This window comes from Dysidea avara, chromosome 5, assembly GCF_963678975.1.
Source record: "Dysidea avara chromosome 5, odDysAvar1.4, whole genome shotgun sequence".
Lineage (NCBI taxonomy): Eukaryota > Metazoa > Porifera > Demospongiae > Dictyoceratida > Dysideidae > Dysidea > Dysidea avara.
The window spans coordinates 9,368,645-9,388,342 of NC_089276.1; the positions used below are offsets into that span (position 1 = coordinate 9,368,645).

Consider the following 19,698-nt stretch of genomic DNA (forward strand, 5'->3'; position numbering starts at 1 on the left):
ATGTTAAACCCTTATTTTCGGAATTGATCATGTGTGGTTACTCTATTGGCTATTCTATTGAAGGTGTGGTGTTTATCCCCAAGTAAATACAGTGTACCTACCCGTATAGTACTCCCATCCCATACACCAGTGAGCTGCAATATATGTGAACAGTTTGCACAAAGGTACCTTTTTACGTATTTACAATACAGCAATTTGAAGTTTACAATCCGTCATAGGTTTGTAACAAGGTTTTTTTGATCTGGTATTAATATTGTAGGTGGTAGAATAAGGATGGTGGGTGGGGGAAGTGGGTGGGTGGGTGGTCAACTTATAGGAGAAAGAGATGGAGTGAGAAGACGGGAAAAGTTGCCAGGCTCTGTTTGACACTAGTGGAGGCTTTATGTATACTGAGAGCACTTATAACAGTCCCAGAGAGAATCCAGCCAAATTCTGCTGTCTGGTCAAGCTGTTCCAGCAAATCCAGAGCCATATCAAATCATCACCTGTGGGTTTACAGGGTTCCAGAAACACAGGAATAGAAAGCAGACCTAGTAAAATTCATTAGTGTAATAGCATAGTAAACTGTTCATGTATCGGTACTTCAGAATGAACTATTTTTTGTAAATTTAATTTTAGCCTATGCACATGTAAAAAACTGCCTAGCTGTTACATTTATATACAGGAATTGCCATTACTGGGGGCCAAGAAAGTACTGGAAGTGTTGATGTGTCTGCTTCCAACATCATTGAAGATTACTCGAGTATCAGACCAATGGGTACTGGATTGCTGTTTCGTTGTGTTAGTGGATTGGGACCTACTAGTAATGATAACACTGAACTTGGTGGATTACTTTTTGGTAGTACAATGATTCAAGATGGAGAATGTAATGGTCCTGTGATACAACAACGTGGAGCAACTATTAGTAGTTTTGTTGGGATCATCAATGTGCTTTTATGCGCAACACTTACCACTAATAGTGAAGGTGTTTACACGTGTATGATGAGGAACAGTAGCATGATGGAAGAGAGTGTTAAAGTTGGAGTCTATTTTCCAAGCAGAAGTGAGTTTTACATCACAATAGTATGTATGCTGCATACAATATAATTATATGTTATATGCTAGGCCTGGGCCGATTATGCCAGCATAATTTGAGGCATAATTGGTAGCCAAAAGCATTGAGCATAGCCATAATGTCAGCACAATAGACACAATTTTTGTGCATTGCTTATCAGATAAGCTGAAACCCTGCCTATTTTGCATGATGCAGAGTGAGATAGTGTGCAAACATGCTAAAAATTAGATTTACAGCTGCATTGTGAAGAAATGATTAGTTAAAGATTAATATACTCTAATACAACAGTCACCGCATATTGAAAATCCTAATAGAACATTCACAGATGCATTAGATACTCTAATAGAGCAGTCAAGAAGTCAAGACACAATTTTATATGAGTATATTTGGAGCATAATGGGACACAACTGGGCATAATTGTAGCAAATAGGGAAAATTTTGGAGCATTGCTCAAAAGCATATATGCACTCTAATTAAACAGACACTCACCACCATTTAATTTGTCTAGTGATAACAGTGTAATGTCTAGCAATGTCATGGATGTATTTTCCTGTAGAATACATTAATTCCACTAACTTTCCTCTACCAGTGGAGTAGTAAGGCATTCAGCAGTGATTGGTGGGCACATTTAACCACCAGTTTCAGTTGCCAATTAACTAACTATCATAAATGCAAGTCCATCCTTAGTAATACATTTGTTTTTAAGCAAAAGTACACAAATGTACAGTGTCTACGTAGCTACTGTAGCTAAATATATGCTATATTGCTTTCCTTGCAGTCTTTTCAATAGTTTAATGCCATAGAAGATAGACAGAGTTAGAGGTAATGCATTACGTAATGTGATAATAATAATAATAATAAAAATAATACCTTTGCACTAATAAATGATACATGATGAAGTAGTGGATATTACATCTGGAAATTGTAATGAATGTGACACGTTACTTCTTATTTTGTAGTCAGCCTTGTATTTTGGGTTTAGACAACACTGGAGACAGAGTTGCAGGCATGAACAAAGAGTGATAGTGTATGGAGAGTGCTTTAAGACCAACAAAGTATTTTTGTGGCTAAATTACATCAGAGAAACCCATGTTTTGCTCATGTCACTTGTAGTTGTGGGTCAGTAGCTTGTAATTAGAAGGTTGGACTTACTTTAATTTATAGCTAGTAACAAATAAATGTAATACGTAATATTATTACTAGTTACAGACCTCAAAGTAATGAGTAATATGTAACTTGTTACTTTTTCTGTGAGTAATATGTAACTGTAGTGCATTACATGGTGTAGAAGTAACAAGTAATATGTAACAAGTTATATTTTTAGAGTAACGATCCCAACTCTGAAGATAGGAAAATTTGAGGGTTTGTATTCATAAATGTGCATGGTGATTTTGCTCAAGTTTAGTATGTGGGTTGGTGAAAGTAAACTCATGTACACTGCAAAAATTGATTTATTCAGACTACATATGCATGAAAATTGATTTCTCCTGTGAATATGGTACACTGATATTTTGGGCTGCATGACACACTATATGTAGTATGTATACATGTCAAGCTGGATTCTCAAAAACATTAAATAACTCATAGATGGAATTACACATGATCTTGTCTAGCTCATTTGTAGTACTGCTTGACCCACTAAAAATATTTCAAAATCTTTTTGTTCAAATGTCTGGCATAATATTTATGGCCAATCAAATTTTCACCATTCATTTCTGATAGGAAGCCATAAAAATACAGTGTCCATTACAGCCCTTTCCCAAACTTGTAATGGAGTCTAACCACGCGTGTCTGTTGTTGACACCTTTGCTGTCACCACTAATCATCTAGTTGACTGAAATGTTAATTCTCTTTAGAAAAAATCCACTTTTAATTTTTAGCTGTTTTTCAGGATTCAGCTCAACTTGTACATACTATATCATGTACCTAATAAGCAAACCCCATGTGTCTTGATAACCATAACTGCAGTATAAAATTTGTGTGCAGCTTATGAATTCATGTGCTAATATGGTCCTTATTTTAATACTACATAAACTGATGTGTAATCTAATGTAGCTGAAGTTGATCTCTCTTTATATATACGTAGCTGCTCCTGTTTTGACTACTCCATTACAAACAATACATACTACACTGGGTGATTCAATCTCATTAATATGCACTTCAGAAGGATCACCACCAGATACTTTTACTTGGATGAAGGATGGAATTGAACTGCAAAACAACATCATTACTACAAGTGTTACTTACACTGGAACTACTGCAGTCTTCCAAAGTACCTACAGCATTAGTAACTTTAGCAGTAGTGATATTGGGACTTATACATGTACTGTCACTAACCCTATTGGAAGTGATAGTTTGGACATTTCTCTTAATGCTATTAGTGGTAAGCAAATATCACTGTATTTATATATGCATGCATATTCTTGTGTATGCATGTACATAGGTAGGCAAAAACATAATGACAGCATAATAGACACAGATTATGTGCATGTGGATCAGAGAAGCTGAAACTCTGCACATTTTGGATGATGCATGCAAATTGAATAAAACAGTACATTATAGTTACTTGTGAAGGGAAGATCTATATACGTACTATAACAGAACAGTCGCCACTTGTGTACATTCACAGATAACTCTAATAGAGCAGTCAAGATACAATTTTCTAATGGAATATTTAGGACATAATGGAGCATATCTGAGCACAATTGTAGAAATTTTTTGGAGTATTGCATGCTCAAAAGCATTATAGGCTTAGGCCTAACTAAAATGTGTGCTCATTTCTTTGGTGAGTTGTAATAGCTTTCCATCCAACCATGTACATGAGAGTGCTACTTAAATTTTTAGTAGATCTTGGTGAATGAGTACTAAAACATCACAGCCAAAAACAACATTGATTATTGTGTAAGTTGTTTGCCATGTTTTTTGTCCTAAATTTATGATTTCAAGATGTGTGTTCTTTCTATAGTTGTAATAGATGTGTAGCTGTGTAGCTAAGCAGTTAGTGTATAAACTCTGTATTATGTGTTCACAGTCACTGTTGCCAGTAATCCAGCTGGTACACCAGTTAGTGGATCTACTAACACATTTGACTATCAAATATTGAGCAGTGTCACTCTGACGTGTATGGTGATGACAAGTGATGGGTCAACATTTACAGTGACCAACTACCAGTGGAACACTACAGGATGTTACACTAACACTGCTCATAGTGGTGGTAATCCAACATGTTTTCCTACTGGTCAGACAGTACAAAGTGTAACTGAGAACGATCTCACTGCAGAAGATGCTGGTATCATCACTTGTACTGTAACCATTGGTGGTGTTGACTATACCAGTGAACCATTAATACTTCGTATATCAGGTAATATAGTACATAATTATTATATAGAATATTTAAGGGGCAAAACTTTTACTGTTGTCTGTTCGAATTATTGTAATTTTAAATTCAGTATTTTGTGTACTGAGTCCTTTGAACATCCTCCAAAGTATTAAAGTTGAGATTTCAAGTTACATATACAAGCTGCACAAGTTGGTACAGAAGTGTTCATCTGAACTTCATGAGAAAATGTATTATGAATATTTGCTAAGCACTTACAGTGTCAGTTTAAAATCTTGCGTACCCTGTTGAATAACTGAATGAATGTTGATCTGTATGCATACATGCTAAATATGTACGTAAAAGCACAGTGTGTAGCTATAGTAAAAACATTGTTGAAGATTTTCTGAACTAATTCTTTTCTTCATTAAGTATTTGTGGCAAGACTGGATGTTTGCACTTTAACATCCTGAGATTTCCATTATTATTTTCTACAGTCTCATTTCTCCATCCTTACCCTTTTTTGGTCTCTGTTTGCTGCTGTATATGAACCTCTAGTGACTTGGGCATAGCTGCTGAGTGGTCCAGTGGGATGAGACAAGTACAAAACTATCTGTGATCATGCAGCATTGTATTCTATTTGATATAAACACAACTGTGCATGAGTATTGTGAGGCTGTGTGCTGGCCTCTGGCTTCCCACAATTCATGTTTGCGTGCTATTAATTGACCACCCTACTCTCTACCTTATGAGAGTGCTTGCGATATAAAAACCCACATATCTCAAATGACAGAGGAAAGTACATAAGGGTGTCTGTGGTGTATATAAATCTTGTGTGCATACTACAAGCCAGTGGTTAGCACAAAATCTTCAAACCACAAACTATAAAAATGCAATATAGTTGGATTTTGCTCAGCATGGCGCATATGTATATGCAGCACTTATGAAGTAATACACTGTAAACAGTATTAAATTATGTTGAAGAGAATGCATAATATGAAATAATCACATAGGTAAATTGACCAGTAAGCCAGTATCAAATATCTGTCTCAATACCTTTGTGTTAGACCAACCAGCCATAATTTTATCTCGTTATGATCTAAACTAAAATACAATTTACATTTCAAAAAAATTTCTGCTTGGTGACTGTTGATTTGCAAAAATTCTTTCAGATAACTGTAAAATTGACTAATCTACAAGATGTGTATGCCTTAATTATACAGGCTTAATTTTTGTATGTTATGCTTATGGTATATCTGTGACACAATGGTTTTATTTTATAAAGCCAGTCACTCCAGTCACTGAACATGGTCTTACACCAGTCATTCTACTAAGAGAACTTGACTACTCTATTGGCCTATCCCTTATCAAGATACGTAGGTGCTGTCCCACTTTATATAGTATAGATGTATGTAGAGGAAACGGAAGATGGGATGTGCCCCTTATGTCTGCCATACATGGTATAAATATAAGTAATGGTGGTAAATAGATTTTTAAAAATTTAACCATTGTGTATAAAAGCTACGTATGTAACAGTTATACAGTAGCTAGGATATTGATTATCCAAACAGTAAAAGTGACTGTTCTATTAGAGTATTTTGTTGACTGTTGTATGTTCTATTAGAATAAGTGTATGTTCTTTAAAAGTATTTGATCAGGGCTTTGTTTACCTGGACAGATTCACTAAACTGAACCCTTTTTTGGCTCACAGATAATAGGGTTTCCACTGTATAAATATTTGCACTTGTTGTATATTTATTTGGTATCTTGGCCTGTACACATGTAAAAGACTCTCTGTTACATTTTTAAAATTATATACAGGAATTGCCATTACTGGGAGCCAAGGAAGTACTGGAAGTGATGATGTGTCCACTTCCAATGTGATTGAAGATTACTCAAGTATCAGTCCGATGAGTACTGGATTGCTGTTTCGTTGTGTTAGTGGATTGGGACCTACTAGTAATGATAACATTGAACTTGGTGGATTACGTTTTGGTAGTACAATGATTCAAGATGGAGAGTGTAATGGTCCTGTGATACAACAACGTGGAGCGACTATTAGTAATTTTGTTGGGGTCATCAATGTGCTTTTATGTACAGCACTTACCACTAATAATGAAGGTGTTTACACATGTATGATGAGGAACAGTAGCATGATGGATGAGAGTGTCAGAGTTGGAGTCTATTTGCCAAGTAGAAGTGAGTTTTAGATAAGTTTTAGTAGTGGAATGATAATAACGATTACAGTGATATGCTGCATATCAAGACACACGGTAGTGTGTCATGCAGCCAGGAAAGCTGGCATTACATCTAGACACAAGGTAGTGGTAAGGTATTGTCTATGGTGCTGTGCGACCAAGAAAGCTGGCATGCCACACAGTAATCAAGACACATGATAGTGTGTCATGCGGCCAATAAAGCCAGCGCACCATACAGTGAGTATATATTGAGAGGAGAAAGAAAACATCATTTTCATGCGTGCATAGTTCCATGGCCCCTTCTCCAAAGCACACCATTTTTGCATTGTAGCTGTCCGCCAGGTAGGGTAGGCCACACAGCAAATTTGATTAAATTTTCACCAGCTATATGCGAGGTATGGGCATTCAAAGTTTAAATTTAATTTCTTCACTTTTTTTCGTTTTCTTTCACTGTAGGGAAATGAAGAGCGTAGAAAGGTGAATTCATGTACCAAGTTTGCTGTGAATATGATGGGCTATTGGCATTTATTCACATAAAAAGACCAAACTTTTGTCATAACTATTAGCTACAGGGTAAAGTATGGGGAATAACTTGAAAATTGGTGTGCACATAGGCTGATCATAGTGGTAGTTTGAAAAACAACAGAGTTACAGCTACAAAGTTATAAAGCAAAAACCAAACAAATGTAAAATATCGGAATTGACATACTCTAATAGAGCAGTCACCACTGGGTAAAAAAGGTACACAAAAATGTCAAAAACTTACTGGATTTTGGACCACTGCAGGGACCTCCATACCTAACACCCAAATCTTTAACCACTGAACAGCTGCTATCTTGGCTGATCACCTCACTTAATTCCTGCTTGAAAATAAACATTAATTTTGTAATTAAATGTGCACTCTATTAAAGTATTACAATAATATTACCAAATGTTGAAGTAAAGCAACTTCTAGATTATTTTAGAACATGCTATGTATGTTCTATTAGAAGTCCTCAAAATATGCTCTCTATTAGAGTATTACCAAAATTAATATTGAAGTAAAGTATGCAACACAGTACATTTATCAGTCTTTCTTCAATAATCATCATTGTGTCTGTATAGAAAAGAGGAAATGTAAGTAAAAACAAGCCCTAAAGTAAGCCATAGGCTGGTTTTGAAGCCTTACAAAGTGAAATCCAAACAAAAACAGCCAAGCTGTGAAAAAAATGGTGCGTCCTTAAAAAGCCAGGGTGAAAAGAGTAGTAAAATCAAAGGTGGCAGCCAAGAAATGGCTGCAATGATGTTAGTGCTAATAAATTTTAATAATGGCTGTGTGCATTATTAAAACTTATTAGCATTAACATCATTGCAGCCATTCACCATTTATTTCACAACTTTTTTCACTCAGACTTTTAAGGCTGCACTATTTTTTCACAGCTTGGCTGATTCTTGTGTGGATAATACAACATGAGGTGAGCTGATCGAGTACTCTGTATTGAACTCAAAACATGTCCCTGAGTAGTTGGTTGATCACTTCTAATTGCCACCTTTAATTTTATATCTTTTTAGCCTTGGCCGTGAGCCATGTCATTCCCATTTCTTGACTGCCACCTTTGATCTCATAACTTTTAACCCTGGTTTTTGAAGACTGTGCCCTTTGTAACAGTTTGGTTGTTATAATAATAATATTTTTCTGTTCAGGTGTTAGGAAGCTAATGTAATTAGCTGCATTGGCACAAATTGGTTATGTCTCCTAACCTTTATTTGTGTCCGCATTTTGTTAGTGTGTCATGCTGTATCCTTGATACATCAACCTGGGGAGTCATGCCTGGGATTCAGGGAGGTCCAAATATCGGTCAGACTAGTAGAAAATTGTAGTAGTAGAATAAGCTATACCAAATTCAAGCACCATTGGTTCAGACACAATAGTCATTGGGAAAATTAAAACTATATGTGACCCTATTTTGGAAAACCATACATTTTGGCACATTGGTCAAATTTCATTTTTATAGCTCTGAAAAAATGAAGCACTGAGTGGTTATCTACCTTGTGTTAAAATTTGTGATGATACGCTGAAGCATTCCAAAGAGATATGGCTATTTTACTGTCTAATACTGTACATAACAAAATAACCTTTCAATATCAGTTTATAGTACTTTATAGTGATCAGCTGTGACAAATTGATGACAAATCAATTTGTTGACAAAGATTTCCATTCTTATAATCTAAAATGGATAAAAAGAGATCCTTGATAGGTTGATCATGTGTTCTTAGTGCTTTTCCTCAATTAAATCAAATGTATTATGGTCTAAACATAAGAAAAAGTTTGGTTTTAGGAATGAACAAATCACCCAATTTGTAAGTTAATTGCCTGATATTGCTGTGAAACTACTACATGGTCTGATATAATTGAGTATATCTCCTAGAAAAAAGAAGCTATGGGTGTGAAAATTTGCAGCAAGAAGGCTTAATAGCTGCTTTATCAAAATGTACAAAAACATTAATTTCTAAAAAATCTCTGAAATTTTCAATTTAGTATTCCCACAAATTTTGCATGTGCCCAATTTTATGGTATTATTCTCTTGTATGCAAATATCAAGACACGTTACTTTCTTTGTCATGCAGCATCAAGACACACGGTAGTGTGTCGTGCAGCCCAAGAAGCCGACGCGCCACACCGTGAGTATATTTACAGGAAGAAAGTAAACGCGATTTTCACACCTTTGTAGCTCCGTGATTCCTTATCCGATTGAAACCAAAGTTGCTACAGAGGTGCCGGCTAGGTAGGGGAGTCCACATTCCAAACGTGAAGAAAATCGCTCCAGCCATTTCCGAGATACGAGCGGCCAAAGTCTGGGTTTTTTTTTCTTCGTTTTTTTTTTCTTCTATTTCTTCTTCTTTTCGCACACTTTGCAAAATCCAAAATAAAACACGAATGCGTGCTCCAGTCGGGCTGAAATTTGGCACACTTAAAGGGCTCATTAAGGCGAATCTCAGTACCAAGTTTGGTAGGAATCCGATGAACATTCACGGAGTTATGACCGATTATTTGCGTAAAATAAGGTCGAAGGTCTGTCACGCCCACAGGGTAAACCGCTTGAAGGAATGAGCTGAGAATTGCTGTGTAGATGGAGTAACTATCGTAGGAGTGCCTTTTTGTGGTTTGAAAGGAATCCAGTTAAAGGCCATCGAGATATAACACAAAACCCAACCTGTGTCACAATTACACGATCAATTTTTATGAATAAAAAACTAATAGTTTTCACGCCTACCAGGCAAACCGCTTAGAGTAGTGAGCTGAAAATCGGTGTGTGGCTGGAATAATTATCATAGAAAGTCCGTGCAGTAGTACAGAAGAATCGGATTACAAACCACTGAGTTATGATTCCAAAGCCAACTACGTGTAGCATATGCGAGATCGAGATACTCTAATAGAACAGTCACCCTAATAAAGCATTCAGCTACGTTTATAACTTACTCCATTATAGAATTATATTACATTGCAAGTTATTCTGTAGGGAGTTCAGCTACATACAGTTAATCTTATAGACAATTCAGCTACAAGCAAGTTACCCTGTAGAGAATTCATCTACAAATATGTTGCTGTAGAGATTCAGAACATTATAAGTCACACTGAAGAGAATTCAACTATAAACAAGTCACCTTGTAGAGAGTTCAGCTACAACAAGTCACTCTGTAGAGAATTCAGCTACAAACAAGTCACTGCGTAAAGTGTTCAGCTACAAAAAAGCTACCTAGTAGAGAGTTCATCTAGATCAGCTACAAACAAGTTACTTTATGCGATGTTCAGCTACAAGTAAGTCACTCTGTAGAGAGTTCAGCTACAAACAAGTCACTCTGTAGTACAAACAAGTCACCGTGGAGAGAGAGTTCAGCAACCAATCAAAAAACCACCATGTAAAAGAGTTCAGCTATACAAACAAGATATAACTCTATAGAGAGATCAGGTAGAAACTTAACAGATCACACTGTAGAGAGTTCAGCTAGAAACAAGTCATCCAGACTAAGTAGAGAGATCAACTAGAAAACATCACCTTGTAGAGAGTTCAAATCACCCTGCAGATAGTTCAGCTACAAACAAATCACCCTATAGAGAGATCAGCTAGAAGAAGTCACCTTGTAAAGAGTTTAGCTACAAAGAAACTACCATGTAGAGAATTCAGCTATGAACAGATCATCCTGTCAAGAGTTCAGCTAGAAACAAGTCATCCTGTAGAGAGATCAACTAGAAGAAGTTACCTTGTAGAGAGTTCAGCTACAAAGAAACAACCATGTAGAAAGTTCAACTGCAAACAAATCAAACTGTACAGAGTTCAGCTACAAACAAATCACCCTGTAGAGAGTATCAGCTAGAAACAAGTCACCTTGTAGAGAAATCAACTAGAAGAAGTTACCTTGTAGAGAGTTCAGCTGCAAACAAACCATCATGTAGAGAGTTCAGCTGCAAACAAATCACCTGTAGAGAGTTCAGCTACATACAAATCTCCTTGTAGAGAGATCAGCTAGAAGAAGCTACCTTGTAGAGAATTCAGCTACAAAGAAACCACCATGTAGAGAGTTCAGCTGCAAACAAATTGAATTGTAGAGAGTTTAGCTACCAACAAATCACCATGTAGAGAGTTCAGCTAGAAACAAGTTATCCTGTAAAGAGATCAGCTAGAAGAGGTTGCCTTGTAGAGTGTTCAGTTATGAACAAACCATCATGTAGAAAGTTCAGCTGCAAACGAATCACCCTGCAGAGAGTTCAACTACGAGAAAATCACCCTATAGAGAGTTCAGCTAGAAGAAGTCACCTTGTAGAGAATTCAGCTACAAAGAAACCACCATGTAGATAGTTCAGATGTAAACAAATCATCCTGTAGAGAGTTCAGCTACAAACAGATCACCCGGTAGAGTTCAGCTAGAAACAAGTCACCCTGCAGCTAGAAACAAGTCATCCTGTAGAGAGACCAGCTAGAACAAGTCACTTTGTATGTAGAAAGTTCAGCTACAAAAAAAATCACCCTGTAGAGAGGTCAACTACAAACAAATCTCCCTGTAGAGAGATCAGCTAGAAGAAGTTACCTTGTAGAGAGTTCAGCTACAAAGAAGCCATCATGTAGAGAGTTCAGCTGCAAACAAATCACCTGTAGAGAGTTCAGCTACAAACAAATCACCCTCTAGAAAGATCAGCTAAAAGAAGTCACCCTGTAGAGAGTTCAGTTACAAAGAAACCACCATGTATAGAGACTTCAGCTACAAACTAGTGACCTTGTAGAGACATCAGTTACCTTGTAGAGAGTTCAGCTACAAAGAAACCATCGTGTAGAGAGTTCAGCTGCAAACAAATCACCTGTAGAGAGTTCAGCTACTAACAAATCACCCTGTAGAAAGATCAGCTAGAAGAAGTTACCTTGAGGAGAGTTCAGCTACAAAGAAACCACCATGTAGAGAGTTAAGGTGCAAACAAATCACCTGTAGAGAGTTCAGCTACAAACAAATCTCTCTGTAGAGAGATCAGCTAGAAGAAGTTACCTTGTAGAGAGTTCAGCTACAAAGAAACCATCATGTAGAGAGTTCAGCTGCAAACGAATCACCCTCCAGAGAGTTCAGCTACGAAAAGATCACCCTATAGAGAGTTCAGCTAGAAGAAGTCACCTTGTAGAGAATTCAGCTGCAAAGAAACCACCATGTAGATAGTTCAGCTGTAAACAAATCATCCTGTAGAGAGTTCAGCTACGAACAGATCACCCGGTAGAGTTCAGCTAGAAACAAGTCACCCTGCAGAGAGATCAGCTAGAAACAAGTCATCCTGTAGAGAGACCAGCTAGAACAAGTCACTTTGTATGTAGAAAGTTCAGCTACAAAAAAATCACCCTGTAGAGAGGTCAGCTACAAACAAATCTCCCTGTAGAGAGATCAGCTAGAAGAAGTTACCTTGTAGAGAGTTCAGCTACAAAGAAACCATCATGTAAAGAGTTCAGCTGCAAACAAATCACCTGTAGAGAGTTCAGCTACAAACAAATCTCCCTGTAGAGAGATCAGCTAGAAGAAGTTACCTTGTAGAGAATTCAGCTACAAAGAAACCATCATGTAAAGAGTTCAGCTGCAAACAAATCACCTGTAGAGAGTTCAGCTACAAACAAATCTCCCTGTAGAAAAGTCAGCTAGAAGAAGTCACCTTGTAGAGAGTTCAGCTACAAACAAATCACCCTGTAGAAAGATCAGCTAGAAGAAGTTACCTTGTGGAGAGTTAAGCTACAAAGAAACCATCATGTAGAGAGTTCAGCTGCAAACAAATCACCTGTAAAGAGTTCAGCTACAAACAAATCTCTCTGTAGAGAGATCAGCTAGAAGAAGTTACCTTGTAGAGAGTTCAGCTACAAAGAAATCATCATGTAGACAGTTCAGCTGCAAACAAATCACTTGTAGAGAGTTCAGCTACAAACAAATCTCCCTGTAGAGAGATCAGCTAGAAGAAGTTTCCTTGTAGAGAGTGAAGCTACAAACAAATCACCCCATAGAAAGATCAGCTAGAAGAAGTTACCTTGTGGAGAGTTCAGCTACAAAGAAACCATATTGTAGAGAATTAACGTGCAAACAAATCACCTGTAGAGAGTTCAGCTACAAACAAATCTCCCTGTAGAGAGATCAGCTAGAAGAAGTTTCCTTGTAGAGAGTTCAGCTACAAACAAATCACCCTGTAGAAAGATCAGCTAGATGAAGTTACCTTGTGGAGAGTTCAGCTACAAAGAAACCATATTGTAGAGAGTTAAGGTGCAAACAAATCACCTGTAGAGAGTTCAGCTACAAACAAATCTCTCTGTAGAGAGATCAGCTAGAAGAAGTTACCTTGTAGAGAGTTCAGCTACAAAGAAACCATCATGTAGAGAGTTCAGCTGCAAACAAATCACTTGTAGAGAGTTCAGCTACAAACAAATCTCCCTGTAGAAAGGTCAGCTAGAAGAAGTCACCTTGTAGAGAGTTCAGCTACAAAGAACCATCATGTAGAGAGTTCAGCTGCAAACAAATCACCTGTATAGAGTTCAGCTACAAATAAATCTCCCTGTAGAGAAATCAGCTAGAAGAAGTTTCCTTGTAGAGAGTTCAGCTACAACAAATCACCCTGTAGAAAGATCAACTAGAAGAAGTTACCTTGTGGAGAGTTCAGCTACAAAGAAACTATCATGTAGAGAGTTCAGCTGCAAACAAATCACCTGTAGAGAGTTCAGCTACAAACAAATCTCCCTGTAGAGAGATCAGCTAGAAGAAATTACCTCTTAGAGAGTTCAGTTACAAAGAAACCACCATGTAGAGAGTTCAGCTGCAAATAAATCACCCTGTAGAAAATTCAGCCACAAACAAATTGCCCTGTAGAAAGATCAGTTAGAAGAAGTTACCTTGTAGAGAGTTCAGCTACAAAGAAACCATTCTGTAAAGAGCTCAGCTGCAAACAAATCACCTGCACAGAATTCAGCTACAAACAAACCACCCTGTAGAGAGATCAGCTAGAAGAAGTTACTTGTAGATTGTTCAGCTACAAGCAATGCACCCTGTAGAGAGAGCAGCAAGAGGAGGTCACTTTGTAGAGTGTTCAGTTACAAAGAAACCACCATGGAGAGTTCTGTAATAAATATATGTATTATATATATAATTTGTACATTTACTGATAAAATCAGAATATTTAAAGTACATCTGCTTCATCGTTTCTTCTTCCTGTGGAAAAGAAAAAAAGACAGGTTAAAAAGTCCCAAAGCCGGCCTATGACCGGCTTTGGGGTATACAAATACAAAAAGAAGTGAAATCTAATCCAAAACAGCCAGCTGTAAAAAAAGTGTGCGGCCCTCAAAAAAGCTATGGTGAAAAAAAGATGTGAAATCCAAGGTGGCGGCCAAGAAATGGCTGTGATGGTAGGTTAATGGTAAAAATTTTAATAACGGCAATTTAGGTGAATTTTTTGCCAAGACCAAGCGGCACAAAAATTCACCTGAATTGTTGTTATTAAAATTTTTACCATTAACCTACCATCACAGCCATTTCTTGGCCGCCACCTTGGATTTCACATCTTTTTTCACCATAGCTTTTTTGAGGGCCGCACACTTTTTTTACAGCTGGCTGTTTTGGATTAGATTACAAGTATCTTGTCCAAATGTTGTCAATAATTTGCAAAAAACAGTATCATTGAATGAGAGGCACTGCTTGTGATGCTTGAAGCTAATCAAATATTTCAGCATGTCAATGCTTGACATAAAAATACAACTCCTATACTTTCAAAATACGTGTGTGTGTCAGTCCTTATTGGTTGTGAATTGCAGATCTGAAAGTCACCTCTTTCGTGTTATCTTAAATTCAGACACAAGTGATCCTCATGTACATTGACCAGCCAACCTACCCGTTCAATGTGTATATGTACAAAAAGCTATTACAGTATATGAGTACTGAGAGCATCAGCTACTAGGGACCCGCTGATTATGCTTTTATTTACCTATTATACTTTTAAGCAGGTGCTGAAAAGTTTAATTTGCCTGATATGGTCAAAATTATACTCAACATTTATGACTCAGTCCCTCGGCTTTGCTAATAAATGTGCACTTTATGGTAAACGATCAGTGGCTGAGGTAGAGACTACTCACCAAGTTTTCATATACAAGTTATGCACCTATCAATATCATGCCCCAACCCTACCCCTGGAACAATGCAGGAGATTTGACAGAGTTTAGTGTCAAATTCCTCAGTACTGAGGCTAAGAAGCTTGTCAAAACCCCACTATGTCCCCACCTCAAAAGAGGGGTTTTTATAAGGAATTTAATTTTTGGTTCAGCAAACTGCTGCCATCAAAAGCCCCAGGTGTGGGGCAAGGTGTAAATGTCGAAATCCCAGTAGGTGTATGGAGACCCCTGGGTGGGGAGTGGGGCTTAACATTGATACTGTAGGGCTAGGTTAGATGAAATTTTACTTACAGAGTACAGAGTACCTTAACCTTGGTCTGTGAGAAATTCAGCTGGTATTCTTACAAAGATATTTAAGTAGTGTAGCTGTGACCATAACAATCAAACATGTGAGGTTTCAGGAATTATACATAACTTACCATTGCATGCTTTATCTAATCCATGCAAAATAACTTTTCAAATGTAATCAACAAAAAGTTTTAGCGAAGTAAGATTATGAAGGAATAGTTGTTAGCTTTTTGATGGAAATAGGTGAGCCTTTTAGCATAATTCTGAAATAATAAAAGCAACCGATCTTGTAAAATATGTATGCTGTAACATCAGTGTTAAGGGTAAATTTTTAGAAACAAGTTGATCAGCACAATTGTTGCTTGTATAAGATTTCATTATGAATCTATGTGAAAATGATATTCCTCATTTTAATACAGAAAAATGGTGATCCTTAAGTATATAACTAGTATTACAAATAATGATCTCATTTTTATAGCACCTCCTGTTTTGACCACTCCATCACAAAGCGTCAATTCTACACTGGGTAATTCAGTTTCTTTAACATGCACTTCAGAAGGATCACCACCAGATACTTTTACTTGGATGAAGGATGGAATAGAACTTCAAAACAACATCATTACTACAAGTGTGGCTTATACTGGATCTGCTGCAGTCTTTGAAAGTACCTACAGCATTAGTAATTTCAGTAGCAGTGATGTTGGAACTTATACATGTACTGTCACTAACCCTATTGGAAGTGCTAGCTTGGTCATTGTTCTTGATGCTCTTGTTGGTAAGCAAGTGTCTATGTTATTATACAGTGTACATACATGCTCTCATGTATGTATACATTTTATGTTAATACTGGTTTTGGTTTCTTCATAATTGTAAACGTATCCAGCACACACTGTATAATTATAATTTTGGCATCACCGCCAGTGCTGGGACGTATCACTTTTCTGTGTTACAAAAAGTACTTACTGTAATTTTTCACAAACTTTCCCAGTAATGTAGCTGTTTAACAAGTAGCAACAAAGGTCCACGCTACGTATGTGGACAAACCCGTTAAATTGGAGTTCAGCAATATTGCAATCTTCTATGCAGGGACGGATCCAGGAGCTGGCAAGGGGAGGGGCACAAACAGAGTGATTGGGGAGAGCAGATTCTCTTGTTGCATTTTTTTAAGCAGCAATGATCATTCCTTAGTAGGTTGATTTATGGCCTTTTCAGATGATTGTAAAGTCTTAAAAGGGCTATGAAAGTCTTAAACACCAGCAACATGATAATTATTTTAGAGGCGCTTAGTACGTACGAAGGTGCTGGGTGAGTTTAACAGCTGTTTTAACTTTGGTTTCAGGTGAGTTTGTAATAAATGAGGCAATAGCTATACAGTTTTCATGAGTTATATAAATTTATTTTGGTGTATAGTATGATGGTTCTTCCACAGGAGGGGAGGGGGGGCATCTGCCCCAAATGCCCCATCCTGGATCCGCTATTGCTATGTACAATATATTGCCACTTGAAACATGACATTCCTTATGCCATTCTTATGGTTGGTACACCAAAAGGAATAATTAACTTAGAAGAAATGTGATTTACTAATTGCTTCTTGGGTAAACTTTACCAGGCATATCATCAAAGACTAATGCATAAATGTGACTGGTTCTGAGAAAACTGGTCTTATAACCTGTGACAGCAGGTTTGATTTTTCACCACAGATATACACTGCTTAAAGGTTCTTATAATTAGTTTACATACTTTATACTGATAGTAAAATATCAACTTTAAGTATATGGAACATATTGTTTTACTAAATTTCAAACTCTCAGTAAAACATCAGTGAATGTGGGTTTACTGAAAAGCTACTAAAAGAGTAAATTATTAACTGTTCCATATAGTAAACTAAGAAACTTTAAGCAGTGATAAAGCTACATGAATACACTATTATCAGCCAGAGTTTAAGTAGTCTTCTTTAGCTGGCTGCTATTCCAATCCTATGGCAAGCTGTCTGTGTGGTCTGAGGCCTTGATAGAGCTTTGACCACTGGGGATGATTGTATTAACTGAATAGCCCTGTGGTGTTGAATAAAGACTCGTACCGTATATTTCGTTTCTGTTTTGAACACTCAATAACCCATTACTTTCACTGCTACTCATTCCTCTTCCACTTTTAAGTAACACTTTCACTCTCTTTACTACATCCTACCCACCATCAATATTGGAGCTCTCCTAACAAAATCTATGTAAAATGGTGTCTATTGAATTCTTTGGAGGTTAATGCAAAGTGCAAATGTGTGTAATTGGTACATGTTGCCTCAACCATTAGCAAGTTATAAATCGGATGTATGCAAATAGGGAGGAAATCACAAATATTCTTTAAAACTAAAGAATTTCTGTAAATATTAGAAGATGATATTGCCTAACTCTTCTTATAATGCAAATTATCACATACCGTAGTGCATGCTTGCCTGCGTGGTTAAGCAATATAAATGTACACCTTATCAACGTGGTTACCTATAACTTTATTTCATGGCATTATCATTGACTAGTTTAACCTAGGAATTGACCCACATGAATAGTAACTGTCCTTGCTTTTTGTGTAATATCTGATTGATTGATACTCTAATAAAACAGTCATGTGTCGAATAACTGCCTACTGAATTGCTGAATTATTGACTGTTCTATTAGAGTATATTGATCTTTTCATGACACGTGATTTCACAGGCTAGAATATAAGTATTATGTGAATTATTCTGCCAGTATTATACTTGATATAGCTAGCATTATGCTTGCATCTATAGCCAGCATAGCCAGCAGACACATCTGCAACATTTAGAAACAACATAATAATTATACAGTACACACCGTATAAAAATGCATGGTGTATCTTCCTTAGTTCAAGTAATAATCTAATACAATTTTCATCATTGCACACACTACAGGTAATGATTTAACTGGTGGGGCAGATCCACACTTTGTGTGCCCACTAAGAAACGGACAGTCACTTTGTTTCAGTGTACAAGGAGAACCAGACTTTATGTTTAACTTACTTAGTGATCTCAACATCCAAATGAATGCCAAGTTTGCTAGTCCAACACCTGATGAAAGCCGCTACATAGTCAATGGTTCCACCTTCCTTCAAGAACTAGGGATATTGCTCAAGGAAAATAATGGCATTACCCATGTGAAAATTTCATCCCTTGATCATACTGTAATGGTGGAGAATACCCTCACTGTGATTAAAGATAAACCAGTCACTATATCAATAACAAATGGAAGCATAAAGGTTTTGATTACTAAAGAAATTGATGAAATGCCTGTTATAGATGAAACACCTTGGGTTACCATTAAGTCTGACATTGGATTTCAATTAAAGGTGAAATTTTTTAAAAAGCATTTGGACATGATTATAACAGATACCAGTGGCCTCACAAAATATGTTCATGGAATTCAAGGTATGGACATGTGCCATTGTATATGCATGGAGGTAGTGTACATTTTCATATGACTGTATATATTTACATTCAGGTCAGTTTATGGGTAATGAGGCAGTCATTGATACAGAAAGTCTGCTAATGAAGATAGGTGATAATCCACCATTCCCAGTTAAGGAAGATGGTTTGTGGGTCTATCTGAATATGCCCGGAAAATGTTGGCATGCTGTTAACACTGGCAACCAAGGGGAAGGAATTCTGGAGGGAACCTATACTGATTATATCACTGAGGATTTGTTCTCCACCAGTTTTAAATACAACAAATTTAGTTAATTTTATAATTGTATGCATCTACAGTAGTGTGAAATCTGCTATAGTTTTAGTTGAATTGTTTTAGTATATTATACAAGCGTTGTTACGTGATAGATGGACAAGGTTACTGATATATATGTTTAGGGGACCAGCCTAGAGTAACACACAAGATACCACCACTTTTTAATTGATAGGATCCCTCATGTACATAAGCCTGCCCTTGAATTTAAGTGTGGTTAAATATTCATTTAAATAGCCAGCTTCCAGCTATTGACCCAGAAAATGTTCTAGAAGGAGAGCAAGATAATTATCTAGTCAAAGTGAAAGTTGGAAGGCCATACACTAGGATGTAACACAATATTTTAGATCTGATAAGTGTTCACACTATCTCGGACAGGTTTTACCTGCTTTATTTATAGAGAAAAAAGTTGACTGCTATACACGGCAGATCATAATTGTACGGT

The 19,698-nt window shown here is 36.8% G+C and overlaps 1 protein-coding gene across 1 annotated transcript in view; it reads left to right on the plus strand.

The window, feature by feature from the left end:
- The window catches only part of LOC136256997 (mucin-22-like), a 59,535-nt gene extending 40,207 nt beyond the window's left edge, over positions 1-19,328 (plus strand). The window contains exons 9-15 of the mRNA XM_066050090.1: positions 665-1,042; positions 3,141-3,437; positions 4,086-4,415; positions 6,192-6,569; positions 15,986-16,282; positions 18,431-18,943; positions 19,017-19,328. Of these exons, the coding sequence (XP_065906162.1) occupies positions 665-1,042; positions 3,141-3,437; positions 4,086-4,415; positions 6,192-6,569; positions 15,986-16,282; positions 18,431-18,943; positions 19,017-19,255 (2,432 nt within the window). The 3' untranslated portion in view covers positions 19,256-19,328. The remainder of the gene's footprint in view (positions 1-664; positions 1,043-3,140; positions 3,438-4,085; positions 4,416-6,191; positions 6,570-15,985; positions 16,283-18,430; positions 18,944-19,016) is intronic.
- Positions 19,329-19,698: the final 370 nt, after the last annotated feature.